The sequence below is a fragment of the Acromyrmex echinatior genome, chromosome 13 (genome assembly GCF_024713525.1).
Source record: "Acromyrmex echinatior isolate Ae372 chromosome 13, ASM2471352v2, whole genome shotgun sequence".
Taxonomy (NCBI): domain Eukaryota; kingdom Metazoa; phylum Arthropoda; class Insecta; order Hymenoptera; family Formicidae; genus Acromyrmex; species Acromyrmex echinatior.
In genome coordinates this window covers 4,526,713-4,552,639 of record NC_141864.1, presented here as the reverse complement: position 1 = coordinate 4,552,639, position 25,927 = coordinate 4,526,713, and the positions used below count along the sequence as shown (strand labels likewise).

General features: G+C 30.4%; 2 protein-coding genes across 5 annotated transcripts in view; one reads left to right on the top strand and one right to left on the bottom strand.

Annotated features, from left to right (window-relative positions):
* Positions 1-3,539, top strand: part of Pect (phosphoethanolamine cytidylyltransferase) — a 9,586-nt gene extending 6,047 nt beyond the window's left edge. For 2 of the 4 annotated variants that reach the window (XM_011063925.2, XM_011063926.2), the window contains exon 6: positions 885-3,539. In XM_011063925.2, the coding sequence (XP_011062227.1) occupies positions 885-981 (97 nt within the window). In that variant the 3' untranslated portion in view covers positions 982-3,539. Of the gene's footprint in view, positions 1-509; positions 674-871 lie in introns of those variants that run through there. The other 2 variants (XM_011063927.2, XM_087412569.1) reach the window with 2 other exon arrangements.
* LOC105150683 (uncharacterized) lies at positions 3,493-25,927 on the bottom strand. The gene is made up of 6 exons (XM_087412700.1): positions 25,775-25,927; positions 12,081-12,428; positions 11,428-11,564; positions 9,713-10,172; positions 6,584-6,770; positions 3,493-5,639 (listed from the first exon to the last, which is right to left on the bottom strand). Exons 1-6 carry the CDS (start codon positions 25,925-25,927, stop codon positions 5,398-5,400), a joined length of 1,527 nt encoding a protein of 508 aa, XP_087268826.1. The 3' UTR covers positions 3,493-5,397.

Sequence of the window (25,927 nt, the reverse complement as noted above, 5' to 3'; positions counted from 1 at the left end):
CTTTAATCTAGAGAAGACTAATAATTTATAACATTTATGTATAATTATATATAAATATACATTTTTTAGTTAAAAAATTCTTGATGAAATTACATCAATATATATTTTTACATATTGTCTCAACAATTTCTTCAATTTGTTTAGATTTAAAACAAAATATGTATACAAAAATTATTTATTTGACGTTTTTGTTATTCACATTTATAATTAAGTGTACAATAATTAGTTGTGAGAGAATAATACAGCAACTGATTACGTTATTATTTAATGGACAATATGTTATTTGATAACATATATATATATATATATATATATATATATATATATATATTGACGTCCGTCGTTGCTATATATTTTTGCTCCAAAATGTGTTTGATATATTCCTCTATTTCGTTCCTATCTATACCCGTAATAAAATTGATATTGCAAAAGTAAAACATCTTAATTAGACAAAAGGTTAAAAAACAATTACATATTAATTTTTCATATTCTGCTTTTTATCCCCCTAGGCCGAACGAGCTTTATACGGTTATTAAGAATTTCAACAAATGTTGATAAAATCTGGTTGTTTTGTATTCTTTATTCAATTATTAAGTAATCGTTAATGGGACAAATCTGGCAGTTCTGTATTTTCTATCCAATTTGCAATAAACGCATATTTACGTACTTCTCATTATAATTTGTTGTCATTCATTCATTTACTGCTTCTGATGGGATATGTAATTTTATTCATCATGCAAAGTATTTTTTTGAGTTCCATTTTACTCCATTTTTCTCATTTACCGCGAGACGTAGTAAATAGTAGCCTATTTTAATGATAACATCCACATATCCCAACAACTACGAGCATTCCTATCACGTGTTGATCTAGCGTCTAATTGCAGGTTGGAATTCGAGGATAGAAATTTAAGGAAGGAGAAAAAAGAGCTTGCCGCTTATGAAGCCTTCATCAAGTCAAAGAAAAATGACAAGATTGAATAATTGTTTAGTTTGTTTCCTTTCTGCGAACATTCGCAGTGTGTATGTGTGATGATTAGATATTTTATAAAGTCAATGTGTAAATACGATGTCACACCGACACTCAATTTATCATTTCGAAATGCCTTATATAGTTAAAATGAATAATCAATCAATATATGCTAGAAATAGCAGTTAGCGATGTGGAAATCCACGTTAGTTTTACTTTGTTGCAATACGTTATATGATTAAATAATATACAACGACGATGATTATGAAATTAGATGAACATTTTATATGCAAGGTGTGTCAGGACTATCAGTTCTATAGTTATGGTTTGTTTTTATTAATTTTGAATCCATTATATAAAAAAAGATGTATTCATATTTTATTTAGAATTACAAATGGAAATTAATATCTTTTCTAATTATTTATGCATTTTTTGGAAAAATGATTTCTTGAAAATTTTAAAGAGATTTTATCAACTAAATTTGATGTGATATAAAATCCGGAAATTAGTATATTTTATAAAATTATTTTATAATTGTGTAACTATTATTGTAATTGGCATTGCAACTGATTTAACCTTTACAGGACGAGAAAGTCTATATATATCCACTATAATAATGCTAATAATGTTACATTTTGAGACAAGGAATATATACAATGAAATTATAACAAATCTTGGAAATTTTAAAAAAATTTTGTCAACTAAATTTGATGTGACATAAAATCCGGAAAATTAGTACATTTTATATAATTATTTTATAATTGTATAACTATTATTGTAATTGGCATTGCAACTGATTTAACCTTTACAAAACGAGAAAGTATATATACATATCCACGTCTATGTATATAATGGCGCTAACAGTGTTATATTTCGAGACAAGGAATACATACAATGAAATTATAACAAATCTTATTTAAGGAAAAGTTATAAGATTTTAAAAATAAATTCCCGTCCTTTAAAGGTTTTAACATTCGAACTCTGTTGATTACTGAATTGCGAAAAAAAAGCTAGTGTTATCTCTTCATCCAATTTCTTCAATTAAAATAGCAATTACAAATATGAAAATGACAATATTGATTTTTAAAATACATTTATTGAATTTTATTGTGCTTTAAGGTTAATTTTAATTGATTCTTTCAGCAGAAACTTATGTAAATTAATTTTGGACTTATATTTCTAGTCTAATGAAATATAGCCCTGGAACACCGTACATATATTTCGACATATCTCTAAAAGACAAAAATTGTCTTGAAGATACATCGTGCGTTATAAAGCCTTTGAATGTAGATATGCCTAGTAATTAAATTATTCTTTCTCGTGATGTGAACATTGTGATGTCATTGTTTGATTTAAATATCGAAAATAATCAATTATAATACATATAAGTAATCATGTGAGACACGTAGAAACGAAGATCGAATGTTTTACAGTTATTGAATATTTTGAGTCAATATTTTGAGTTATTGAATTAATGTACTCTCTTTCATCATGCGATAATTTTCGTATGAATTTAAAATTCTATCATTTTTATTCTTTCCATATACACAAAACATTTATTATTTATTCGATTGGAGTTTTAGTACTTTTAAACAAATTATCAATTATTAGATACAGTTTGAATTTTATTGAAATAGTGACATGTTCGGTCTTCAAAGAAAAATTATTCTTGTTGTGCAATATGGGGTATATTTTTTTTTATACTTTCGAAGTATTTTACGCGTTTAATTAGCGAAAATATATTGGAACGCGAGTATTCCGTAGTCCTTTATCCAGGAAATAGTCGAGATTGGCAGATAAATGAGCTAGGCTCGTGATTCGGTCTAATTAATCGGAAGTTCCTAAGCATTTACAAATGCCTACCGCTTATTTCTGAACGATACTGAGATCACGTTACTAGATGGCAATACTTACGACCAAATTTCGGGTTCGTAAGATATCCGGTCAAGTAATTAATTAACTTTACAACAAACATTGTTTATTGAGCAAATTATGACGCGTAATTTAAGATGTTAGATTTTCTAATGGGAGATATTACAATATATTGTATGTCCAAAAAAATATAAACGGAGCCAAAGAAGTTAAGATTTACGGCGCATGTTGTATAGACTGAACAAAAACAGAGTTACCGTTTATCTCCAACTTTAATTGTTTGCGTTTATGAGGAAATAAAGAGAGAAGTTTGGCAGTATGTAATATTATCGTATATGAAGATGTTCGAGGATGTTCCAGATAAGCTATTGGAGTTAGATGTTAAATCACTGAAGAACTGATGACTGTGTGTTAGGTTTTCACTGAAGTAGGGTTCTGTGATCAAGTCGACGGGTAATTTACCATTAAACGAAGAATCTGGGACATCCTATATAACGCAAACAGGTTCTTCGACCTGATAACAGCGATGGTATTGATGCCGATAAAGTTGTAGTGATAGTTACTAGATTACACCGAAAGGAAAAAAATTGTACAGTTGATGATTTTCTACAGAAGAGTCGAGATACCGAGAAAAGATTGTAACACGCAGAATATGTTGTTTAACCTTTTATTTTATAATAAATAGTCATTGTACACGTCACATCTACAATAGTCGTAAGTAATATGTATTACGCTTCTTATAAGAAGCATAACTATAGTTACCTTCTTATAAGTCATTGCCTTTCCTAACGTGATTTCTATCATTCATATTTGCATTTGTATGAATCAATAAAAATTTATTAATTTAATAATGTACAATATTTATAATATATTATATTTTTTTTTATAGATGAAGATCTTAACGTCAGAGATCCATACTATTGCACCAAATTATTTTGAACAAAAAAACTTTGGTACGGATTAATTATTATGTTAAGAAGGTAACTATAGTTATCTTCACGGATCGATTACCGTGTCCTCAGAATCATACCTTGAGCTAATACGCGATTAATTTGCTCTTTCTCTCTCTCTCTCTCTCTCTCTTTCTCTTGCATGATCGTTTTATTAAATATATAAAACTTTAATTCTTTTTAGGGCTTTCTTAAAATATCTTCGAGAGAGAAGGAAACTTGTTAAAAAAATGCAATCAGATACATTATTGCTCTAACATTCTAACTAAATAATAATTCAGTGAACAAATTAACTTTTTCTCGTTAAAACTTTTAGATTTCTTTCTCCTATTAAATCTTATTCTTCTATTAGAAACAGATTGATTCGAAACTTTCGTCGCAGACATTCCTCCAACATATTTTTTATATATTTAATTGCGATATATTATATATATATATATATATATATATATATATATATATATATATATATAGATTTTCGTAATATATGTATAAAATCTACGCTGTTAAAAGGTATGTTGTAAAATGCGAGCCGCATTTGTGTTTATTTACAAGGTGTGATAAATTCGTGCAACCACCCCAAATGTCCCGTTCGATTTCGATTATTCGGCGAGGTTCTTATTATCTTATTACACGAGCGATCTGCTCGTTTGATCAGGTCACGTGATAGCATTGCACGTTTGAGAGACTCGTAGTGAGATTATTTTTCGTATTTGAGCAATGTCGACATATCATGAAACTTAGGACAGAAGTTGAACATGTGCGCGAAATATTCGGAGAATATACAATATTAGTGCGTTACATGTTAATTAATAAACGAATGAAGTTCTTTGAAACGCAGAAAAGAGTCGATTAAATTAAATAATTCATTAATAATTTTTGACAATTTTCTTCATTCGTCTGATTATTTATAAATAATAGACTTGATTAAATAATCTAGTGATAGACTATATAATCGTATAATAGAGTAGAAATTATTCTTTTTAAAACCTAAGGCTTTTTTTTACTAGAATCAAAAAGTTAAAAATTGGATAACAAATGGAGAGACTATATGGTTGTATTTATGTAGAAGAATTAAAAAGTGCTTCCTCGCGAAGACATATCGTGTAATCTACCATATCATAAGATAAAGCAACGATGTTTTATCTCCAATTTTAGTGACATTCTTTCACGAATTCTTAATTTATTTTCACTTGTAACTTATCGTAAAATTAATTTTTATTTTACACGGGAAGCACAGTCATTTGTCACCAGACGTTCTTCGTTACGAGAACTATTTTTATTCTACGATGGGCGATGTCGTTCGTTTATCTGAATGATTAATTCAGAGTTTTCGCATGAATCACTCCTCGACGAAGTTGCAACTAACGTAACGTATTATATCATGTCGTATCAGTCAATGACGTTAAGAAATATCGTCATCGAAGTGGGACAAGTATCTTCTATATCTTGAAACGGAGAATCAGGTGGATCGTGATGTTGCTCTCTTTGCAAATAAATATCCTTATCTCAAAGTAACGTTACGTTAATTATACATGTACGCATGATGTACACTGTGAAGAGTATTCAATGCGATTTATATGTAATCTCTCTCAATCACGCATCGCTCTATTGCATGGTCGAACGACCGGTATAGCCGGGTGTGATGTCACAATATTTCCTGGTGCGGTCTCTGACCAACTCGTCGATCGACTTGTTCTGTTGCATCGTCGAGGATAGATTGTGAAGACGGGATGCTAAGTAGCACATAATAAAGGCTGATAACACCAGTAGTACACCTAATCCCGTCGCTACGTAGAGGAAATTTCCGCAGCTACCTTCGAGGCCGGCTGTCACTTTATCGTACAAATCTACGATAATGAGGTGAATGTTAGAATTACAATGATCGCTTCACGTCTTTTATGTAAATCAAGATTCTTTTATAAATAGCCGGATAATATAATATATTTTAGGCTTTGCGGGCTAATGCCCGTTTTTACCGATGTAGATTAATTTAATCTCGGTTCAACTTACTCTTTATTTTTTTCTAATTTTTAGAACTAGATCTTGGTGGAAATGAACATAAGAGGCAAGACTGAGGATATTATGTTATAGAAGAAAAAAAGAAAATAAATGATGTTAAAAAGGAGCTGATTTCCGCTCAAAAAGATGTAAATAAAAGAAAAAGTTTTGTAGATTTTTCAATAACCTGATAACTAAAGTTTATAGCGTTTGGAGGACATTTCGAAAATTAAGCAAAAATATTTAAATTTGAATAAATATACCATGTTTGCATTCAATTTTTAAACGCTATGAACTTTTTAATAATTTTATCGTATCAGAGATCAAAAAACACTATTTTTTTTACTTACATTCTTTTGAACAAAAATCAATCCTTTTTTAACATTCTTTTTTCTATTTTCTTATCAAAGTTTAAAATACAATAATTTATTATTGTGTTTTGATTTTTGCATAATATTTTGAATTAATTATTATATTGAAATTTCACGTGTAATAATTATCTAGATAACAAAAAGTGTCTAAAATCGGGTCATTAGACGTTTTTTTGTGTCTAAAAGACGACTTAAGGACGTCTTATGTCACAATTTTAGACTTGTGTTGTTTGGATAATAAATGATAATTACGCGATCCGAAGCGATAAAGCTTTCGTAAACACCGGATTAATCTCGATGCAGAATACCAGTTACATTAATCTTCTTTCTTATCTCGAGTTGACATGAGAAAGATTAATTCCGGTTACACGGTCAACAAGATTTAATTTCTATATTAACGCATTTAGAAATGTGGAACTTACCATCGGGCATCATTACTGTATATTCAATATTCTCTTTGAACTTTGTGTACGGTGTGGAGTCGTTATATCTTTTGATCAAACGCTCGACCTTTGGCAGGAACTCGCCTAATACTTCTACGTTCGCTTCGACGGATCTTTTTCTCTTCTTCCCATGTCCCGAAGGTTCAAAGAGATCGAGACAGAAGTCCTGAAAAAATAAAGATACGCGATAAATAGACAGTAAAAAAAATTGATAGCTTATATTTGTGTGCCATATCTAGTTAGAAAGTTTCAATAAGTGTCACGGAAGATTACTATGATAATTATTGTAAAATAAAAAATTTTGATTAATTAATGGCAGAGTAATGTAGATGTAGGTCGAAGTGTAGAGATTGAAATGATAGACTGATTGTGAGACATGCTATCGACACAGATAATACTTGAATAATTTATCTCTTTTTCATCGACTTCGAGATTTGCTGATATATCTATGATCTATAATTTTATTTTTATATGAGATTCATAAATACTACTTTTCATATTTCAAAGTCTTGTACGACAGGTCTCTCGATTATATTTTTGAATATCACGTTGGCGTCTGCTGCGATAATGAATTTTTGTATCCGCGTCGTACATACTATATTCTGAAATTATTACATTTTCTTTCTGTCATAAATTTTACTTGTGTGACATGCTGGTGTACTTAATGCATTCGAATGTTGAGTTCGCCCAAATGACTCCATTCTAAATTCTAATATATATAACATGCAGACACGCATGCAGTACGAAGTATATAAGTTATTCATGCAGTAAAATTCTCTGATTAATGCTTTTATAGGAAATGTTCTGTTAACAGCTGTAAATTTTAATTCAGACAGACTTTCGCAGCATATCATTTAAATAATAATAAAAAATTCTATTTTTCCGCTGTATAATAATTAAGAAGTAACTAAACTGACAAAATGGTGTCAGTACATTGTTAGTATAATAATAAAAATGCATTCTGGACTCTCTCTGCTCACAGAATTATATGAAACCTTGTTGTAAATTTATATCTATTTTTCAGAAGAGTCTCAAAATTAGAACAAAATGAACAGATAATCAGAAAGGTTCAAGTTTAATAAGTAAACATAATGATTCTTTCTCAAATAATGATGATCATATAAAATACATTTAATTCGGAAATAGTCGCCTAGAGTATTTTTATAGACTCAGATGAACAAAATGTAAATTCTTGTAAAATATTGTTTTGTATGGATATTGTTTAACATATTTTCTTTTTTTTTAATGAATATTCTTTACATATATTAAATATGTAATTCCATTGAAATAGTGATTTTAATTGTAATGAAAAAACATCTCAGATGATTGTGTGTAAAAAAATCAGGTAACTACTTTCGGGTTAAAAATAAAGAGGAGAAGGTAGTATTGTGGCGGGGTTGTATAGATATTATGGCCTCTCATCTCTGCTATACAAATGGGATTGCCGAATTTTTAGTGATTATGGAATTATTTGTTCAGCAGCTTACTGTTACATCATAACGCTAATATGTCAATACACAGTCAGTTTTATTATGATGCATTTTTAAACATTTCAAAATATTTTTGAAACATTTTAGCACTTAATTGTACATATCTCTTTATTCTGCTTGTAATTAAGGATACTAACACACGAATATATATATGTATATTTGAGTGTGTTCTTTGTTATTTAACATTTTATTTGATTGTATAAACATTTCAAATTATGCAAAGTTAAATAATAGAGAATATGACATTTTGCTAATATAACTCCTTAAATGTGTTGATTTCTGACAGTCTTTTTTTATATCAAAGTTTTTACATCAAAATAATTATTCCATAAAGCCCTCTTTAGATAATCTATTTGCAATCAAATTCAGAACAGAATTCTATTATAATTTTGCGTATAATATTATAATAATTTAATAACTTCAACTAAATTATTGTCTTTGAGCGTCTTAAAGTAATGACTATTTCATTCTCATCGCATTGCCTAAGAATAGACGACGTTTTTATTTTATTATATTGACACGCAATAGAAGAAACAAGTTATGTTTGTCTATAATCTACATACATTATCAAGAGGAATACACGGTTTTCGATTACAACATTTATTCTAAATTGAGCGAGTTTGATTATTAATGATAGAGAGCGAACTTTGATTTTTATATATCTTAATTATGTAATATTTCCACCGTTTTTGTTTACATTGATAATGATTCAACAGGATCGAAACGTTTGTTTTGTTTTGTTAGTTATCGGCAAATTAAAGTTTAGATTTTAACTAGATGACACGTTTTATTTATTAACGGTTATAAAATTTTTATTTTATAACGATTGTTTTAGGCTCGTCTTTCCCTTTAGGCCCTTTGTCTTTCTGTTTTTTAAATTCCATTTGAATTTGTATATATGTACAATACATACATATACATACTATATACTATAAATATATATATATATATATATTTGTAGTCATTTGAACTGCGTGTTGAGTTAATTTTTTCGAACTTAGAAACGCAGCGAGGCTAAACTACTGTAGTAATATCATAATTAAATTTGATGCTCAATAGGCATCTATTGAAGAGATTTTAATATGTTGGAAGTTTGTAAATAAATTGATTTATTGTGAAAAATATTACCTCAGTTGGGAGTCGAATCCGAAATATAGATTTTTAGTGCTACCTGCGGAAGAGTTACGTGTACATATATATTTATGTACGTTTTGTAATATTCTACTTTTTGTTAATTTTATAACTAAATACTATATTTTTAAAACAAAACCAATTTTTTAAATCTATTTTTATGGAAAGCCACATTACAACTCTTATTTCTCTTCGAATCATTATGCAGTGTTTTGCCACATTTTTATAAGTAGTGCTCAAAATAATAAATGTTCCACAATTTTTTTTTTAAATCGATTGAACAATACTTTGATAAATGTAATTGTTAAAAATTCAAAATATTGATTAATCAAGTTACTATATAAGATGGGATACCCATAATATCGCCTACCGCTCTAATACTTTGATTTTTATGTTATGTCGTCGGATGACGATCTATATGATTCTGAGACATCACTGGCACTCGTCGTACTCCACGACGTGTTCAAGAAAAATCATCATCGCTTACCGGTTGACAATCTTGCGGCTCCATGCACGCTTTTATCTGCGAGTGGATCCAGAGGGTGGAGCGCTCCCTCATCGAGCTGAGCAAGAAGGCCTCGAAATCGAGAAAGACTTCGTTCTTGCGCTCGCGATACCTCGCCGGTTGATGCGGGATGATGGATGCGAAATCACGATTTCTACAACCATCCTTTACGAGCACGACGCTACCAGGGGCGTGGGGTTGATCCGGGTCAGGACTGACCGTCACCTCCAACAGCTTGATGTAGCCCCAGGCGCTGTCCGGGCTGATGCGGGCGCGCAGCTGCAGCTTCGTACCGATCGGTACCGCCTGATCGACCGTCTGCGAATTATCGGATACGTTGCCGGTCGCCTCGCGATAAAGGGCCACCTCGTATTCGAGCCGGCCAGGCGTCTCCTCCACCACCCCAGACACCCTGGCGCCGTGCGGACTGAAACGATTAACCCTTTAAAGCAGACGCGCGTCGTCGCTTCAGCACGTTGCGTTCTCTCTTGCTGTTATATCAGCTATCATTATTATTCTACTTCTGTCACAAATTTCTCTCATTTATATATATAAAAATTAAAAATGTGTATTACATTATTTTTTTTTTATATTTGAAACGATTACGGAAAGGACAGTTTTGCTGTAATACCTAAACATTTAGCTAGATCTAAAAATAATTTTGTTGGTCCATCAAAATAATTATGTAAGATGATCAAACTAGTTGCTAGAATGTCAATTTTTTGCAGTATTGCTCATCATGCTTGAAATTCTTACATAATTATTTTAATGATCCGAGAATTATTTTTAGATCCAGCTAAATTTTTAGATACTTCAGCAAAATCTTCTTTCCGTGTTATTACGTGATATATTTGTCTTCAGTTTTATCCCGAAAAGATATTTAGTTAACAACGACTAAGGATAATATAACTTCAATGTTGTAATTTAGCACTTAACAATATTAAGAATCTTTATTTTAGACCGTTATACGTGAGAACACAATCAATACTAGAAATTAAATATCTATAATGGTCGAAGCTGGATCTTTAATGCTTAAATAATTTAGTCTTGAATTACTATATATATTAGGTGTTGGAATTAATTCGTAGCGTTTTACAAGTGATGGGAAGTACTTTCATTAATGTATTTTTTAATGCTCATGTGAAATAAATAACATTCTTTCATTAAAAACGCTACGAATTAATTCCAACACCTAATACTATATATGTACTTGCATATATACCATATTTGGAGACTTTCGAACTGCGCGCTGAATTGTTAACTTAACACGGTGTTTACATTACATTTATATCATTACATTTATATTACAATATAATTTAATAATTATTGAAGGCATTGTTGAATGCAGAATTGTAATAGTTATATTAATTTTTAATTGATGGACTAGATATTATTACTTCTTCTTGCAGGATATACTATATTATTCAATAGTATAGATCAAGCAAACAATAAAGAGTAATTGTAACAAGACCTCTTTTGAAAGTACTTATACGTATATACTTATATCATTAATATGAAGTATAATAATTAAATAAGCGGATAACCGTTTCCTCGAGGCAGGAACTCGCGCAGAAATGCCGCTCCTTACACATCCTCGGCGGATGCGAAATGCGACGTGGTGGAAATAATGCTCATCTATTACTCGCGAGATTTTGAAGAGATATCGTGTATATGCGGGTGGAATGCGTGTGACTTACAAAGTGCCGGCGAAACCGGCAGCCTTGTGCCTCAGCAAAGTCGGCTCGGGTGGTCGACACATCAGGATTAGTTCCTGATCGGCTAGCATCACCACGCCGGGAAAGGCCGGAAACCACACTCGCAGATGAATAAATCCCTGGTAATACAATTAATTGCGATAATAATAGCTTATTGGATACAAGATTGATTAATAAGATTTGTGCGAGTTACACAGTTCAGTACAGGTAATATTTTACGAGGAGATATGTCAGAATTTTTACAAGGACGTTCCGCGAGATGCGTCGTGACTCAAATATAGAACGTTTGCGGCAGCGAAGCGCGGAATTAGGCGAATAGTACAGTTAAACTTGGACGCATCCAACTAGCTAGTTACAGTGAGCGCTAGCTATTTCTTCTCGAAATATCATAACGGCATTCGATACCTGATACCATCCGATTGAATGTACAAAGCATATCTGCGATAGCAGCAAGCTCCTGAGAGGGAATCAATTGCGAATTAGAATCGCTATCGATCGATCGCTATTCGCAAAGGCTGTTCCGTTTGTGCAACGTCAGTTGCAAGCCCCGGAGGAGCCTCAGTCGAAGCGTCATCGTGGGACTCCCTTGTAAAAATTACGTTCCGCGTAACTCGCTCGATCGCTCGATGACTCACGTTTCTCTTGAGGATGCCGCATCGGGAGAAGTCAGTCACCTTCAGGAAGTAGTTATCTTCCTGTGGATCGTTTGGGTCCGGCCTGATCTGGCAGTGAATATCAGCGAGAGGATTCGCCGATCTGTCGTCCGCGAAGAGCGGCGTCCCTCTGAAGCCAACCGGCCTTTTGATCTTCGCTGTCAGGAGATCGACCGCCGATCCCGCGCCGCTGCACTGAATGTCCGAGACCTCGTAATCCTGGGCAACGGCAGCGGCGACCTGAAACGCGAGCCAACGATGGTATTCAAGATCTGACGAGAGGGCGGCGACGGAAAATTTCAGGGCTCGCGCGGGAACGATTTGCGCTTCCTATCCCGAGGTATTTCTTTAGTAGTTTCCTTTCTTCTCGAAACTGTCGCACACAACGCGATCATTTTGTAGCTCATGATTCTCATGAACAACACTGAAGTAGCGTTCAATTTTCTCAGCCTGTCGTCCTGGACGGCAAGATATACAAGCAATGTTTTTTTTTTTAAAGTTATATATCCGGAAATTTATTTTACGATCCACTGCGTTCTTTCTTTTGAGTTTCGCTCGTATTTATAAAAAAATTTTCGGATTCAATCAACGATCTATCATAAAATAGAACCAATAGGGATAATTATATTTATTGTTAACAGAATATTTTAATACTAGAAATTAAAGTGCCTATAACAATTGAAGCTGAATCTTTTAATGCTCTAAATAATTCAATCTTGAATTACTATATATACTACACTGAGAAAAATAATCTGGTTAGATTAAATAGTAATTTTAGTAGAAAATGGACGAATCAGAATTTTGTGAATAAATCTATTAGAATTTTAATTGATATAATTAGAATTCTGATTGAGATGATTATTTTGGTAAAAATAAGAATTCTAGTAAATTTTATCAGAATATTACATCAACCAGAATTTCGATCTCAATTAGAATTCTAATAAAAACTAGAAAATTCTGTTTCGTCTATATGCAATCAGAAATTTGTTTTATATATATATATATATATGTTACTCTTGTTTCAAGATAAATCAATCTTATTAGAGCTTACATATATTCTTGGCATTGAAAAATTGACGTATTTTGAAATTTTTTTCAGGAAGAGAATAAAATTGAAAAAAAAAATAAAAAGGAATAAATTGAAAAAATAATAATTTCACGTTGTTTCTTCATATTTTATTTAGGTAAAAATTTTTTTCTATGTATAATTCGATAAACTTGTAATCTGTAGCAGCAATCTCTACACAAAAATTTGGATTTCATGGATAGTGATCTTGTATATAAAAACACAAAAATATACAATTTCCAATACTCTTCTAAAATAATGTTGTAATTAAGAGCCATCGGTTCAAATTTTTGTATTTGTGAAAAATTAGATTATTTAAAAAAATTTTTTCGTTTAAAATTCAGACTTTTAAATTTATTGGAAAAATATTAAAAATTAAAATTAAAAAAATGGGCCAATGGCCCTTAATTACAACATTATTTAGAAGACGATACTGAAATTTTAATATTTGTAAATTTTTATAGAAAGTTAGAATTATAGTTTTTGTCTCCATAAAGCCCAGATTTTCGTGCAACGACTGCAAATTACGGAGTCTACATGTAACAAAAATGGACGGAATTTTTTTTTGTATAAATAAAATATCAAGGAACAAGGCAAACATATTATTAGTCTTTCAATTTATTTTACTCTTTTCCTAAAAAAAAATTTCCAAATCAATTTTTCTTTATTGAGAACGTAATATGTAAGATATATTCGACACGTTTGATATTCCGGACCACAAATATTAAATTAATTTTGATAAAGTGACGAGATCTTATAATTCTCTCTAATGAATTTAAGAATATTCGAAGAATTTTTAATATATTAGGTGTTGGAATTAATTCGTAGCGTTTTACAAGTGATGGGAAGTACTTTCATTAATGTATTTTTTAATGCTCATGTGAAATAAATAACATTCTTTCATTAAAAACGCTACGAATTAATTCCAACACCTAATATAATATTTCGAGTTTATTAAGCGTCCACTTCAGATTTGAAAACCTGTAGAGTGACTTATTCTTGACGGACTATCAAGTTATTCTGCTATGATTGTTTGCTAAGGAAAACTTCAAAAAGAATCAAAATTACTTTAATACTTTGAATAAAGAAGACATCACGAAACAGTTGGAGTTAAGTTATCATTCTATATTAATATTGCTCTCTCTCCCGCACTGATTCTTATTAGTCTTGTGAATTACTTATTATTATTATTTTAAGAAGTGAGAGTCCTGTTAAAATATTCTATTATGATATGTAAGTCCTTAATTCGGAGAAGAAATTATTGTTCTAATCTTAATACAATTTTAATTTAATGCTGCAAATGTTGCAATAAGAATCAGGAATATTTTTGTCTTATTATCATACTGAAAGAAAAGATTGGTTGCTGCAACCAATTAAAAATGTTATGCCATATTTAATTATCTAATTTGTTGTAGCAACCAATCTTTTGTTTCAGTATGATAACAAGACAAAAATATTCCTTCTGCAACATTCTTATTGCAACATTTGCAGCATAAAAATAAAATTGTATTAAGATTAGAACAATAATTCCTTTTCCAAAAATTGACTGTTATAATCAATTAACAATGCTATGCCATATTTTACTATCTAATTTGCTGCAGCAGCCAATCTTTTCTGTGCAGAAATTCATTTTGAGAAAACATCTTTGTGCGATCTTCTATTCATTGTAATTGAAAGGGAAGGGAAAATTTGTAAACGACATGCACCAGGACGTTCCGCACTGTATGTTAATCGAATAAAACTGTTTTGGCCTTTAGTTACATGTTCTCGGTCTCGTTGAGACAATACGTGCAGTCGTGAATTCGTCATTGCAACGTTCATTTGATCTGAAAACGACGTTTTAGAAGCGCATTAATACGTTTTGCAAATAGTTAATTGCCTTCGCTTAATGACGCTAAAACTGTTACAGCAGATAGTCTAGAGTAAATAGTACCGTATGATAAGTACAGAGCAAAGCGATAACGTACGCGTAACGCGTTCGGATCGTAAATAGAATCGTGAATTGCAGAGTGAATTCGCATAAATAGCGGCTAAAATCTAGCAACCGTATTGTTCTATAACTGTTATGCAGCCAACATTTTTTTTTTCAAAGCAATTTACTGCCGTTCAGTCGCGCTCGTGGCACTATAGCGGATCGCGCATTATTTTCAATTTTAATCAGATTTACTTTCTACTTAGAAGAAACCCCGTTGCCCTGGTTTACCAAAATTGCATAAACTCTCTAATTGAATTGAATTTCTTTCCATGAAAAACGGTACAGATATCGGGTCAGGAATAATACTAGCTAATTAGCGTATGAAACATTCAAAATAATTTGCTTACTTATATCTAAGATATAAACCTACTTATATCTAAGAGTTACTTATCTCATTAAAAACAAATATCGAGACATAATTTGTTTTTAAATTGTAAATTATTGAAAGTGAAAGTTTTGTTGAATTATCTTAACTTTAATTTATATTTGTCTTTAGTCTCTAATCTACATTTATTTTTTATTACTAATTTCTAATAATTGTAAATTATGGTATTAAAAATTATACTCATAATTTTTATAATATCATACATTATTAGAAAAATTATAGTTTAATATATTTTATATTATAATAGTAACAAATAAGTTTCATATATTTTATAAGAATACTCTTGCATTTATAGAGTTAAAATTAATTAAAGGTATTCGCTTTGAATAGCTCTTGCAATTGGGAATGACATTTTGAAATATGTTTGAAACCCATTGCAGTTTGTCTTCAGCTAGCTACTTAAAAGACGACAACTTATATACACTGGATAATTATCGATTCTATCATTGGTACATACCGTCGCATTTATTCAAGAGTTTCAATTACATCATTTCAACTCCCAGCACACCAACACGAACAATATGAATGTGCGAATAATTATTTCCCTTTAATCGTCTCTTTATTGCTACTTTATATGTATTGCGCGAGATGCTTTAGTCGTTCGCCTTGCATAAAGCGCAAAAATATAACATGAAAAGTTACGCTTATTATACTTCCGGGGCCTTCTTATGAAGTACGAGATACAATAAAAAACGATAATTAAGCGTCCAATTAATCTACGTTACGATACTCGGGACGTTCGCCTTTCATCGACGACGCTCGCATTAATTATCGCCGTGAATAGGACCTGTTTGGTGAATCGTGGACGACCTCGGTGCCAACGACATTTACAACAGCATTACGTTACCATTGGTAAGGAACAAGGTGACCAGCACGCGACCAGAACCAAGAACCCACTTCGATACGGTTAACGGTGTAAGGAAACGCTCTGGTGGCCGCGTAAGATATTCGTTATGTGCATACACATTATATTACATGAGCGCCTGCCGTACATTGCCCGTGCTCATCGTATAGGTCACGGTAGGCCGTATTTTTCGAGATCGCTTGTTCGCAATCATACCGTATCGTGGATATCAGATCGGTATCCGTAAGCGCATCCGCATTTACCACGTTCGCGTATTTGCCGTGATTGGTTTCTGATGCGTACGAATTGAAAGGATTGCCGATCGGAGCGACAAATTGCTGACGATGTGAAAAGGTAAGGGTGTTATTAAAAGCTTTAAATTGTGATTTATTCTCATCTCGTTTTAGAATTTCACGTTTTAGAAGATATGCATTGCGAATCGATTTGATTCATATACGTATTGATCGTCGAGATAAATCAATAAAGCTATCTTTAAATAACACAGTGTTACTTATCGAGGTACCTGCTTAGAAAATCAACTTTAACGTTTTCTATTTAACTTGTAAGGCTATTAAGAAAAAAAACAAAGTTATTTGAAAAAGGAAATTCTGTTAAAATAATTAATTAAAGTAGTTCTACACAACATATTATTAAATAGTTTAATTTATATTAAACTATTTGATAAATTTTTAATGATAATGAAATTAAATTAAAAACTAATGAGTTATAGACTCCTTTAATTAATGCAACAAACAATAAAAAAAAATATATATAAATTTTTAATAAATTTTTAAAAATGTAAGGTAATATTTCATATATTAATATTTCGATAAACTTGTAAGTGTAAAATGAGATTATAAAATTATATTAAACGTAAGAATATTTTATTTTATTAGAATTATCCTAGTTTAAAAAAATATTTTAAATTTAACGATAGACAAAAAGGTTTATATATTGTTAATATAGAGTTTATATAGAGTATCAAGTTCATAAATTCATGGTTGCATAGACAACTAGGGCAGATTGTTAAATTCATAGACGCAGATAGTTCAAGCCATAGATCGCTAGGTTTGTGCATCAGTACATCCTCAAATCCACAGATCTAGACGTGCAAATTACTTTACACGTCGCTAAGTTCACGAATTGTTAGAATCTTTGAAACTACAAATTGGAATCGTCCACGAATATCTTGATTGATATGTCTCTTATAAATTCTTATCTTCGTAAAATCTTGTTTTAATGATAGTAATTTATCTTATTAACTTATAAAATAATGATCTATAAAATGACTTATCAACCAGTTTCAGTTCTCCTTTTGTTTTTTTTTTGTCAACAAGTCTTCGAATAATTTCACATAAAAGTAGAATAAAAAAACATTATATTAGCTGCACAGCAGAAAAAGCAGCTTTGCAACTGTTGTAAAATTCTTTACAACAGTTTATGATTGATCCTGTGTTCCCCCTTATTAAATCTAATATATATAAACCAATCGTATTAAAGAATTTTGCAACAGTTGCAAAGCTGCTTTTTCTGCTGTGCAGCTAATATAATGTTTTTTTATTCTACTTTTATGTGAAATTATTCGAAGACTTGTTGAAAAAAAAAAACAAAAAGAGAACTGAAACTGGTTGATAAGTCATTTTATAGATCATTATTTTATAAGTTAATAAGATAAATTACTATCATTAAAACAAGATTTTACGAAGATAAGAATTTATAATATGCTTTTTCTAGTGAACGTAGCCAATGTTTTTATTGAAACCACTTAATTATAAGAGACATCTTTGACTTTTGAAGACATTATATATTTACCATTATATTCTTATGGATTTAAAAAATATGTATATGTCATCTTTAAGATATCTTATGTTTTAATTTGTAACATAAGGTTTTGAGACATTGTTTTAAGACATTTTACTTGGAATTACTTTTAGTGTGATTTTAGTCAGTAATACAATTAAATAATAATCTATTTACGTAAATAGAGAAAAAGGAAATAAGAATGCTTGATAAATTGCGTGCGGCATATTTATAGTTTAATATAATTTTAATTTCAAAAGGAAGAGCTTTTTAAATTTCTAACAATTACAACTTCAAGAATTTGGAATTACAAATAGTGAAAATCAAGAGTCTCGAAAATCAACAAAGAATTCAGAACATAATAAATAAAAAGATTGCATTATCTACAGTTCCAAGAATTTCCTCAATTTCTATTAAGATCTTTTTCCAAGAATTGCGATTTTGCAGTTTTTTCTTAATGATAGCGCGTATTACTGATTTAATTGATATCTTGAAGTTTCTTCAAGGCAAATGTTACATGTGTTTAATTGAGCTTTTTAGCTGAGCAGTCATAATTTCTAATTTAAATATGATTATTGGATTTTCTTACATGTCTTCATTCTAAGTAATCTGATATGCTTCAAAGATAAGATATCTATATAATAATAATGACTATAAATATAAATCTTACTTATGTCTTTGATCATTTATTCATTTTCACTACGCGCAATGTATGTACAATGAATACCGTTATAGGTATATTGCATCGAATTATGCTTCTTCAGAATTAATTTTTCCATAGGCATATCATTAATATTCTTATTATATTCTTTTAATTAACGGATTATTTGTACTGTTACGGCTTTTTTTATCGTATTTGGAGCGTTTAATAAAGCAGTTATACATGGTAATAAAATTAGAACTACCGGAATAAATCCGTACAGGTGCTTTGCAATGTGAGACAAACTTACGTTGCAAATTTACATTTGCACTTTCATCAAATTTGCGAAGCTCATTTCGTTTAAGGTAACGTTTATCTAATATTGAAAAACGACTTTGATTTAAAATTCATTAAAAAACGAAACGTAACGTGCAGATTATATGAACATGAAAATGACACTTTTTCTTTTTTTTTAGAAGAGTTGAAAGATCCATAATGAAAAAAGAGATATGCAAGAACAGCTGAGAAAAAATCAAAGTGATTAATTTTTTCTTTTTAACTTAACTCAACTTTGGGGAATCAATTACAAATTTTAAACTCTCGTAAAGAATACGTTTTAATAAAAGATAGTGATTATTTTGTGAAAATGTAAAAAATTTACAAACTTTATATAAATTAAACATTTTTCTTAGAAATTTATAATATAATTTTATATACATTTAAAATCAATTTTATATACATCTTAAAAGAAAGATTATCTTTTCTAAAAGCTCAGTTTAAAGTCAAAACTTATAAACTTTTTTAAATTAATTAAATAAGTAAATTAGTTTAATTTATGCAAAACAGAGCTTAATTAAATTGATTTAAAAAAATTGATTTTACTTTGCTGATATTTTTTAATTTTCTTTCATTTTTATGACGATTTTCTTTGTATATTTTCGTTGCAAAAATAAATGACGAAGGACGGTTTCTTTTTTTTCTCTTTTCTTATAAAAGTCTGTACATTTAACTTATTCGGTAAATCTATTAAACGAATGCCACGAATGCGAGAAGAAGTTATTTAATTGTAAGTAAAGCCATCGACAATTGTCGTCCGTTAATATTTGGAAACTCTTCGTGATGCCGGGGCGTAGTCAATATTCTTAATGGCTTCGACGACAAGCTCGTTTGATCGAAATATTTAGATATCAAGTGTCCGATTGCGCGCGCGCGTATTACGTCTTCCAACGAACAATTTCCATCGAGACGCTGAACTTGGTTTGATAGAAATTGCACGACTCGTTGGGACTTTGACTGAATAAGATACGCGTGTCTGGATTACGTCGCTGTGATAACCTGAGAACTTTGCAAGACAAGGAAAGGAAGACTGATTTCAAATTAAGCTGAAAGCCGAATAATTAATAGTGCAAATAAATTAAAATACGAACTACGAATTCTTGCACATTAACGTTATCACAGATTGTTTTCTTGATTTATTTCTTCTGGGATGTTACAAAATTTTAATGCAAATAAATTAAATACACTGAAAAAAATATTTGCTGAATTTTAATAAATATTTATTTTAATAGTACTAACGAAATATTTGCTTACATTAAATTTACTCAAAATAAAAAGATTATGCTTAAATCAAATAAATATAAATATGTTTATATAAATATAAATATGTTATAGTAAATATTTCGTTAGTACTATAATTGAAACAAATATTATTATAAAATTTAGTAAATTTTTTTTTTAGTATACATATATATATTTTTATAAAGATTGTTAGATAATTAAAATAATTGAATAGAATTGAATAGATAAAGAAAGAATAATGTATAAATATGTAGAAATATATTATAATCACATATTATATATTATATATTATACTATATATCACATAATATATTTTTTTACAGAAATTTGTATTTTATTACGAGAACATTTTTCAGATGATTCTTTAAATTCAAATCAAGACTGTTATAAAAATTATATCGTTAGAATTAAGATGGCAATTTCTAAACCAAATCGGATTACACATTCACGTATATTTATAATATTTTGTTTTGAAGTAATATAATTAATAAAACGACATACACGTACATTAGTCGGAGCAAAAGTTTGTAACGCTACTTCATTTGATCATGTTCTACATATTTTTAAAAAATTTGGCAGTATATACCATGATAGAGTAAAGTTTCAGCTCTAATCTGTTTTTAATTGAACGATTTTTAATGAATTATAATCAAAGTTAAAATGTTTTTTTTTATTTAATCCGCGATAACAAAAAATCTTAGGAACATTTTTCAAAAACGATTTGATAGAGAAAACTTTAAACTTTCATGTTAGAAAGTCGAAAATTATCGTAAGTGTTTTTGGATACGTGACAGATCTACAAAATAATAAGAAGATTTCTCATTTTGTCTAGCTCGTAATTTTGTATATAAAAATTATTTTATATAAAATTTATATATAATACAGAAACTCAAACGACATGTGATTTTTCAAAAGTAAAGATTTTAAGCTTTAAAACTTTCTTCTTAAATTTAAACTTTGTTTTTTATTTTTAACAAAGTTATTCGAATTTTGAAGTTCACAGAGTTACGAACTTTTGTTTCAACTCAGTACATACGAGATCAGAATTTTATTTTTCATGGAGAACAGAATAAACGTAACGGGAAAGAATAGAATATAGCTCGAAATCTGCCACGCGAGACGAAGCGGTTACGATTGGCCAGGTAAAGTCGGACAGTCCTCGGTCTTTTATTTCGGTCTCATTCGAGGAGAACCGCAAACCTTCTCTTTATGACTTCATAAATCCCGTTTTTTTTTTAATGCCACTTTAGCACTGTGGCTCGTTCATCCGCGGCATCGGTGTCCTCGGTTACAATTCGGTACAGTTAAATCTTTCGACGCACGAGACCTATCTGCTAAATAAATCCTTAAGGCTGCCTGGAATTTATCTCCCTCTCTAGGGAGATAAAAGTATGTTAATTGGAAGATGTAAAACGTGAAACAGTGTGCCGAAATGTGTCACCATCGAAAAATTTTACAGTAACTAAAGAGAAGAGAGAAAGAGGAAGAGACAAAAAAAGAAAAGAATAAAGAAACAGTCTATAGAAATGAGAAACTGACGAAAAATAACTGTATTTAAAGATAATAAAATTAAATGGTTCGTTGAGAGATAAATCATTTTCCAGAACGGAATCCAACCATAAAAGTTCGGTTTTTATTAAAGAAATAAATAGTTGAGACAAGAGAAAAATGTAAAGTTTCTTCATAATACATGAGTTAGCTTTAAAAAATTACTTATGTTTTAGCATTGGTATAAAAAATTTGCAAATATCGATCTTTTTCTGATAAAAAAATTATGGCATGAGAAATAAAATTTTAATTTAAACAGAACAACTTCAGTCACGATAATGTCAAAATGTCGTTAAAATGAATCACGATTGAAAAATGATTTTTTGTAATCACTTTGAAATTAATTTCATGTCATTTTAATTTAATTGTGTTCTACTTTGAAAAATATTAATTATAATTATAATAATATTATTAATTATAATATTAATTAATATTAATTAATATTAATTAATTATAATATTATTTCTATTGATAAAGATACATTATTGTAATGAAAAAAATAACTATAAAGAGATAATTTATACTTTCTTCAGGCGAATGAAATATCGTTCAGAAACACTATGTTTTGAGTTCTATATTACACTTTTTGGTACCTATAATTAGCTCATCATTTAATTATAAAATTTATATATCATCAAACACAACATCTTTGCGCCATAAAATTCTATCGTATCTATGTATGCATAATTAGAATTTTAATCGCCTATAAACAGATTAATTTTAACTCTAATTTAAACTTTAAATCGAACGTATTCTAATTAAATTTCAGTTAAACTTTGCAACGGGGAATTGTTTTCGGTAACGTGCGGACCCTCTACGGATCGCGCGACGACGCGAGAATAAATAAACGTCCCGGCGATATATATTTCAACGAATCCATTATAAAAATTTTTACATCGTGTCGATCAGGTACACATTGTTACGCGATGTTGCATGTAATGCTGGTATAGGTATATTGGAAAGAATGACCGTGCGATACATTATGTGCATGAACCGTTTTACACGAAGGAATTATGACGATATACATAATCCTCTCGATACTTTCGCGCGCGCACGTGTGTTAAAGTATTCCGATATATCGCGTTTCATGGCGAAATTAGTTGCCGCACACCCATCGCGGGGAGATGTCCGACACAATTCAATTATTTCGTCATTTGGGAAGGCCATTAATATTTCAAATGTATCAAACGTATCGGCCGGCCGATCGTGCGGTTCGCTTTAAATTGCCCGTTATCGTATTTCGTCGCCTCGAATGCCATGTATTAATGGGGTGCATTTTTAATTATCCTCGGCGAAACCACGACGCATACTTCTATTTCCGTACGTTTATATATATTCTTTCCTTCTCTCTCTCTCTCTCTCTCTCTCTCTCTCTCTCTCTTTCTTTCTTTCTCTTTCGCACAGGGGTTTGAGAAAAAGTAGATCGACGTGAGGAGAACGCGCGCATCGACGAAGCATTATTTTCGACACGGCATAATTTAATGACGTAATATAGAAATACATCGAACGTCGGGTTTTTCGCAAAATAGAGCATTGCGAGAGGAATCTGGGACGAGCGTTTCGCTTGCTCGTCCCAGTGAAATGAAAATCGATCATTTCTTCAATACAAAATATCTTCGAGGCCTCGTATGGTGGCCTCTTTCCCCAACGGAAATTAATTAAGATTGTCATTAGCGGTAGATATTACGAAGTCGTAGCGACAGTACTACGTAAAAAAAAAAAAAAAAAGAAAAAACGACGATGAGTTCGACGGCAAATAAATAGGGAAAAATGAGTTGGGAGTTGCAAGGAGTGTAATTAAATGTCACGGGACAAAAGAGACGCTCGAAGATGGAATAGATAATTAATGATAACATTCCTTTCTACTAGCTGTTTCGCTAATGTCAAATTTTATCGACAGAAACTGCAGGTCTTGTTTGTGCCTTGATAATTGTGAAGTAAAGTTTACGTGATATTACCAAGTGATTTTCCTTCTATGTATATAAAAGGATTACGTGTTGCGGTTGACAGGAGTCAATAGAAGAAATCAGTGGCAGTCTCCTTTGATAAAAGCAACATTTTTTAAACATCACGTAGATTCATAGCGTGACAAACTGTCATCACGCAATGTCAAACAAATCCGTGGCACCGCGCGACAAACATAAGTCACCACGAACGGATGATATGGAAATCTACTGGTCGTCCATCATTCACGATTGACCTGATTTATCCACAAAAGTCGTCCAAAAATCGTCCTTCATGTCGATAAAGATTGTACAGTGTGTTTTAATTTTCGTTTAGCAAAATTTAAAATAAGAATTGCAAGATTTAAAATAAAAATATTCTCGACTAAAATTTTAATCAGGAGTCTAAATTGTATATTTTTTTACTCCTTGATAAATTAAAGAATCAGTGCTTTAGAATAATTAAAGTTACGTTGTTTAAAAGGACGTGGGAAAAAGTTAAGTTTTAATTGAAAATTTTAAGCTAAATTGGATAATTTCCTTTAAACTGAGAAATAAAATTTGAATTTACTTTCGAAAGTTCCTAAAAAAGAAAATTTGTACTGAACCCTTCGTCTCATGATAGATTTATGAAAAGGCAGCAGCGGAACGGTGCAAATCAAATAACGAGTAACTTGTTACTTGAGAAGAAGTTTGCGAAGCTTCAATATCACGAATGCGCACTTTCAGAGTACATTAAATAAATAAAGAAATAGTTTTAATATATTATAGCATATTATATAATTTTTCGTATTTATATACAATGAGTGTAAAAAGTATTCGCACAGAGAAAATGTTTTTTAAAAAAGCTTTATTTTTAAAAAGTAAATATTATTCAAACAGAAATGAGTCATGGAATTGATATCGAATCGATATATTGATACGATGATTTCAACAATTTGACGTCGATTCGACGTTTAATTGGTCATTTCTTGCTATTTAAAAATAAAATAGACTATATGTTTCTTAAAATTATATATGTATATAAAAAAATATGTATTAATTATAGAAAATATATCATCTGAAAAATAATCGAAAATTAAAAATTCTATTGTTTGGATGCTCAAAAAGTATTCATACAGTCAAGAAATTTAGCTTTTAAAATCAAAAATACATGCAAAGCTCGTTTGTTTATGTTAGGACAGAATGTATTGATTGTATAAAATTGCTAATTAATGTTTATTTTTTACAAATAAAATTTTTTTCTATAAAAAATTTCCTTGTACGAAATTTTTTGCACTCACTGTATATATAAAAAAAAAATTAATATATATAAGTTTAAATGAAAGTTGTGTAATACCATTCCTCATTATTACTTATGAAAATTAGCAATAATAATGACAATTTAGCAATAATACAAATTCATTTTAAATACTATTATCTATTCATTTAAAATTGTAGATATTAATTTTGAATTATTACTAGATCGTATTTAAATAATAATAAGAACAAATATTATACAAATTTAGTGGAAATTTTTATTCCTATTTCATTTTGTACCTTACAGAGCTAATTAAAAAAATATAAATAACGTAAAAACTAACAAAATATAACTAAGGGCGAATCGAGAATTCCGTTTTACTTTTCAATAAAATATCTAACAATTTATCCGACAGACTCCTTAAATTTGTTTTTCTTGTTGAAACACGGAAAAAGAGGAAATAAGAATTTATAACCAGCGTTAAAAATCTTTTTTGTCTCTACATAAAATGAAAATATTTACGAAATTAACCCCGTACCGGCCACAGACTCACCGTGCAAAATCCAGCAATCAGAATTCTCCACATGATTTTGCCGAGCTATTTCTCTCTTTTTCTCACGTCGTACACTTCCCCTCGTTAACTCGAGAAATGTTTACCAGACACTCGAGACACTCTTTCGAACCGGAGGACGCGCCGCCGGCAAAGGGATGCAATTTTGACGAAGATCCTCGATGAACTGAAGGCGCGTGTACCAAGTCGGAGCACGCGGAGGACTCCTTTCCCCCGATGTGTCCAACCGGGTACACCAT

Coding starts and splice junctions, on each gene's coding strand:
- LOC105150683 (XM_087412700.1), bottom strand. CDS start 25,927: ATGGTGTACCCGGTTGGACACATCGGGGGAAAGGAGTCCTCCGCGTGC. Junction 10,173..11,427: donor GCCGGTTTCGCCGGCACTTT/GTAAGTCACACG, acceptor TCTGCTTTAAAG/GGTTAATCGTTTCAGTCCGC. Junction 5,640..6,583: donor TACAGTAATGATGCCCGATG/GTAAGTTCCACA, acceptor TCATTATCGTAG/ATTTGTACGATAAAGTGACA.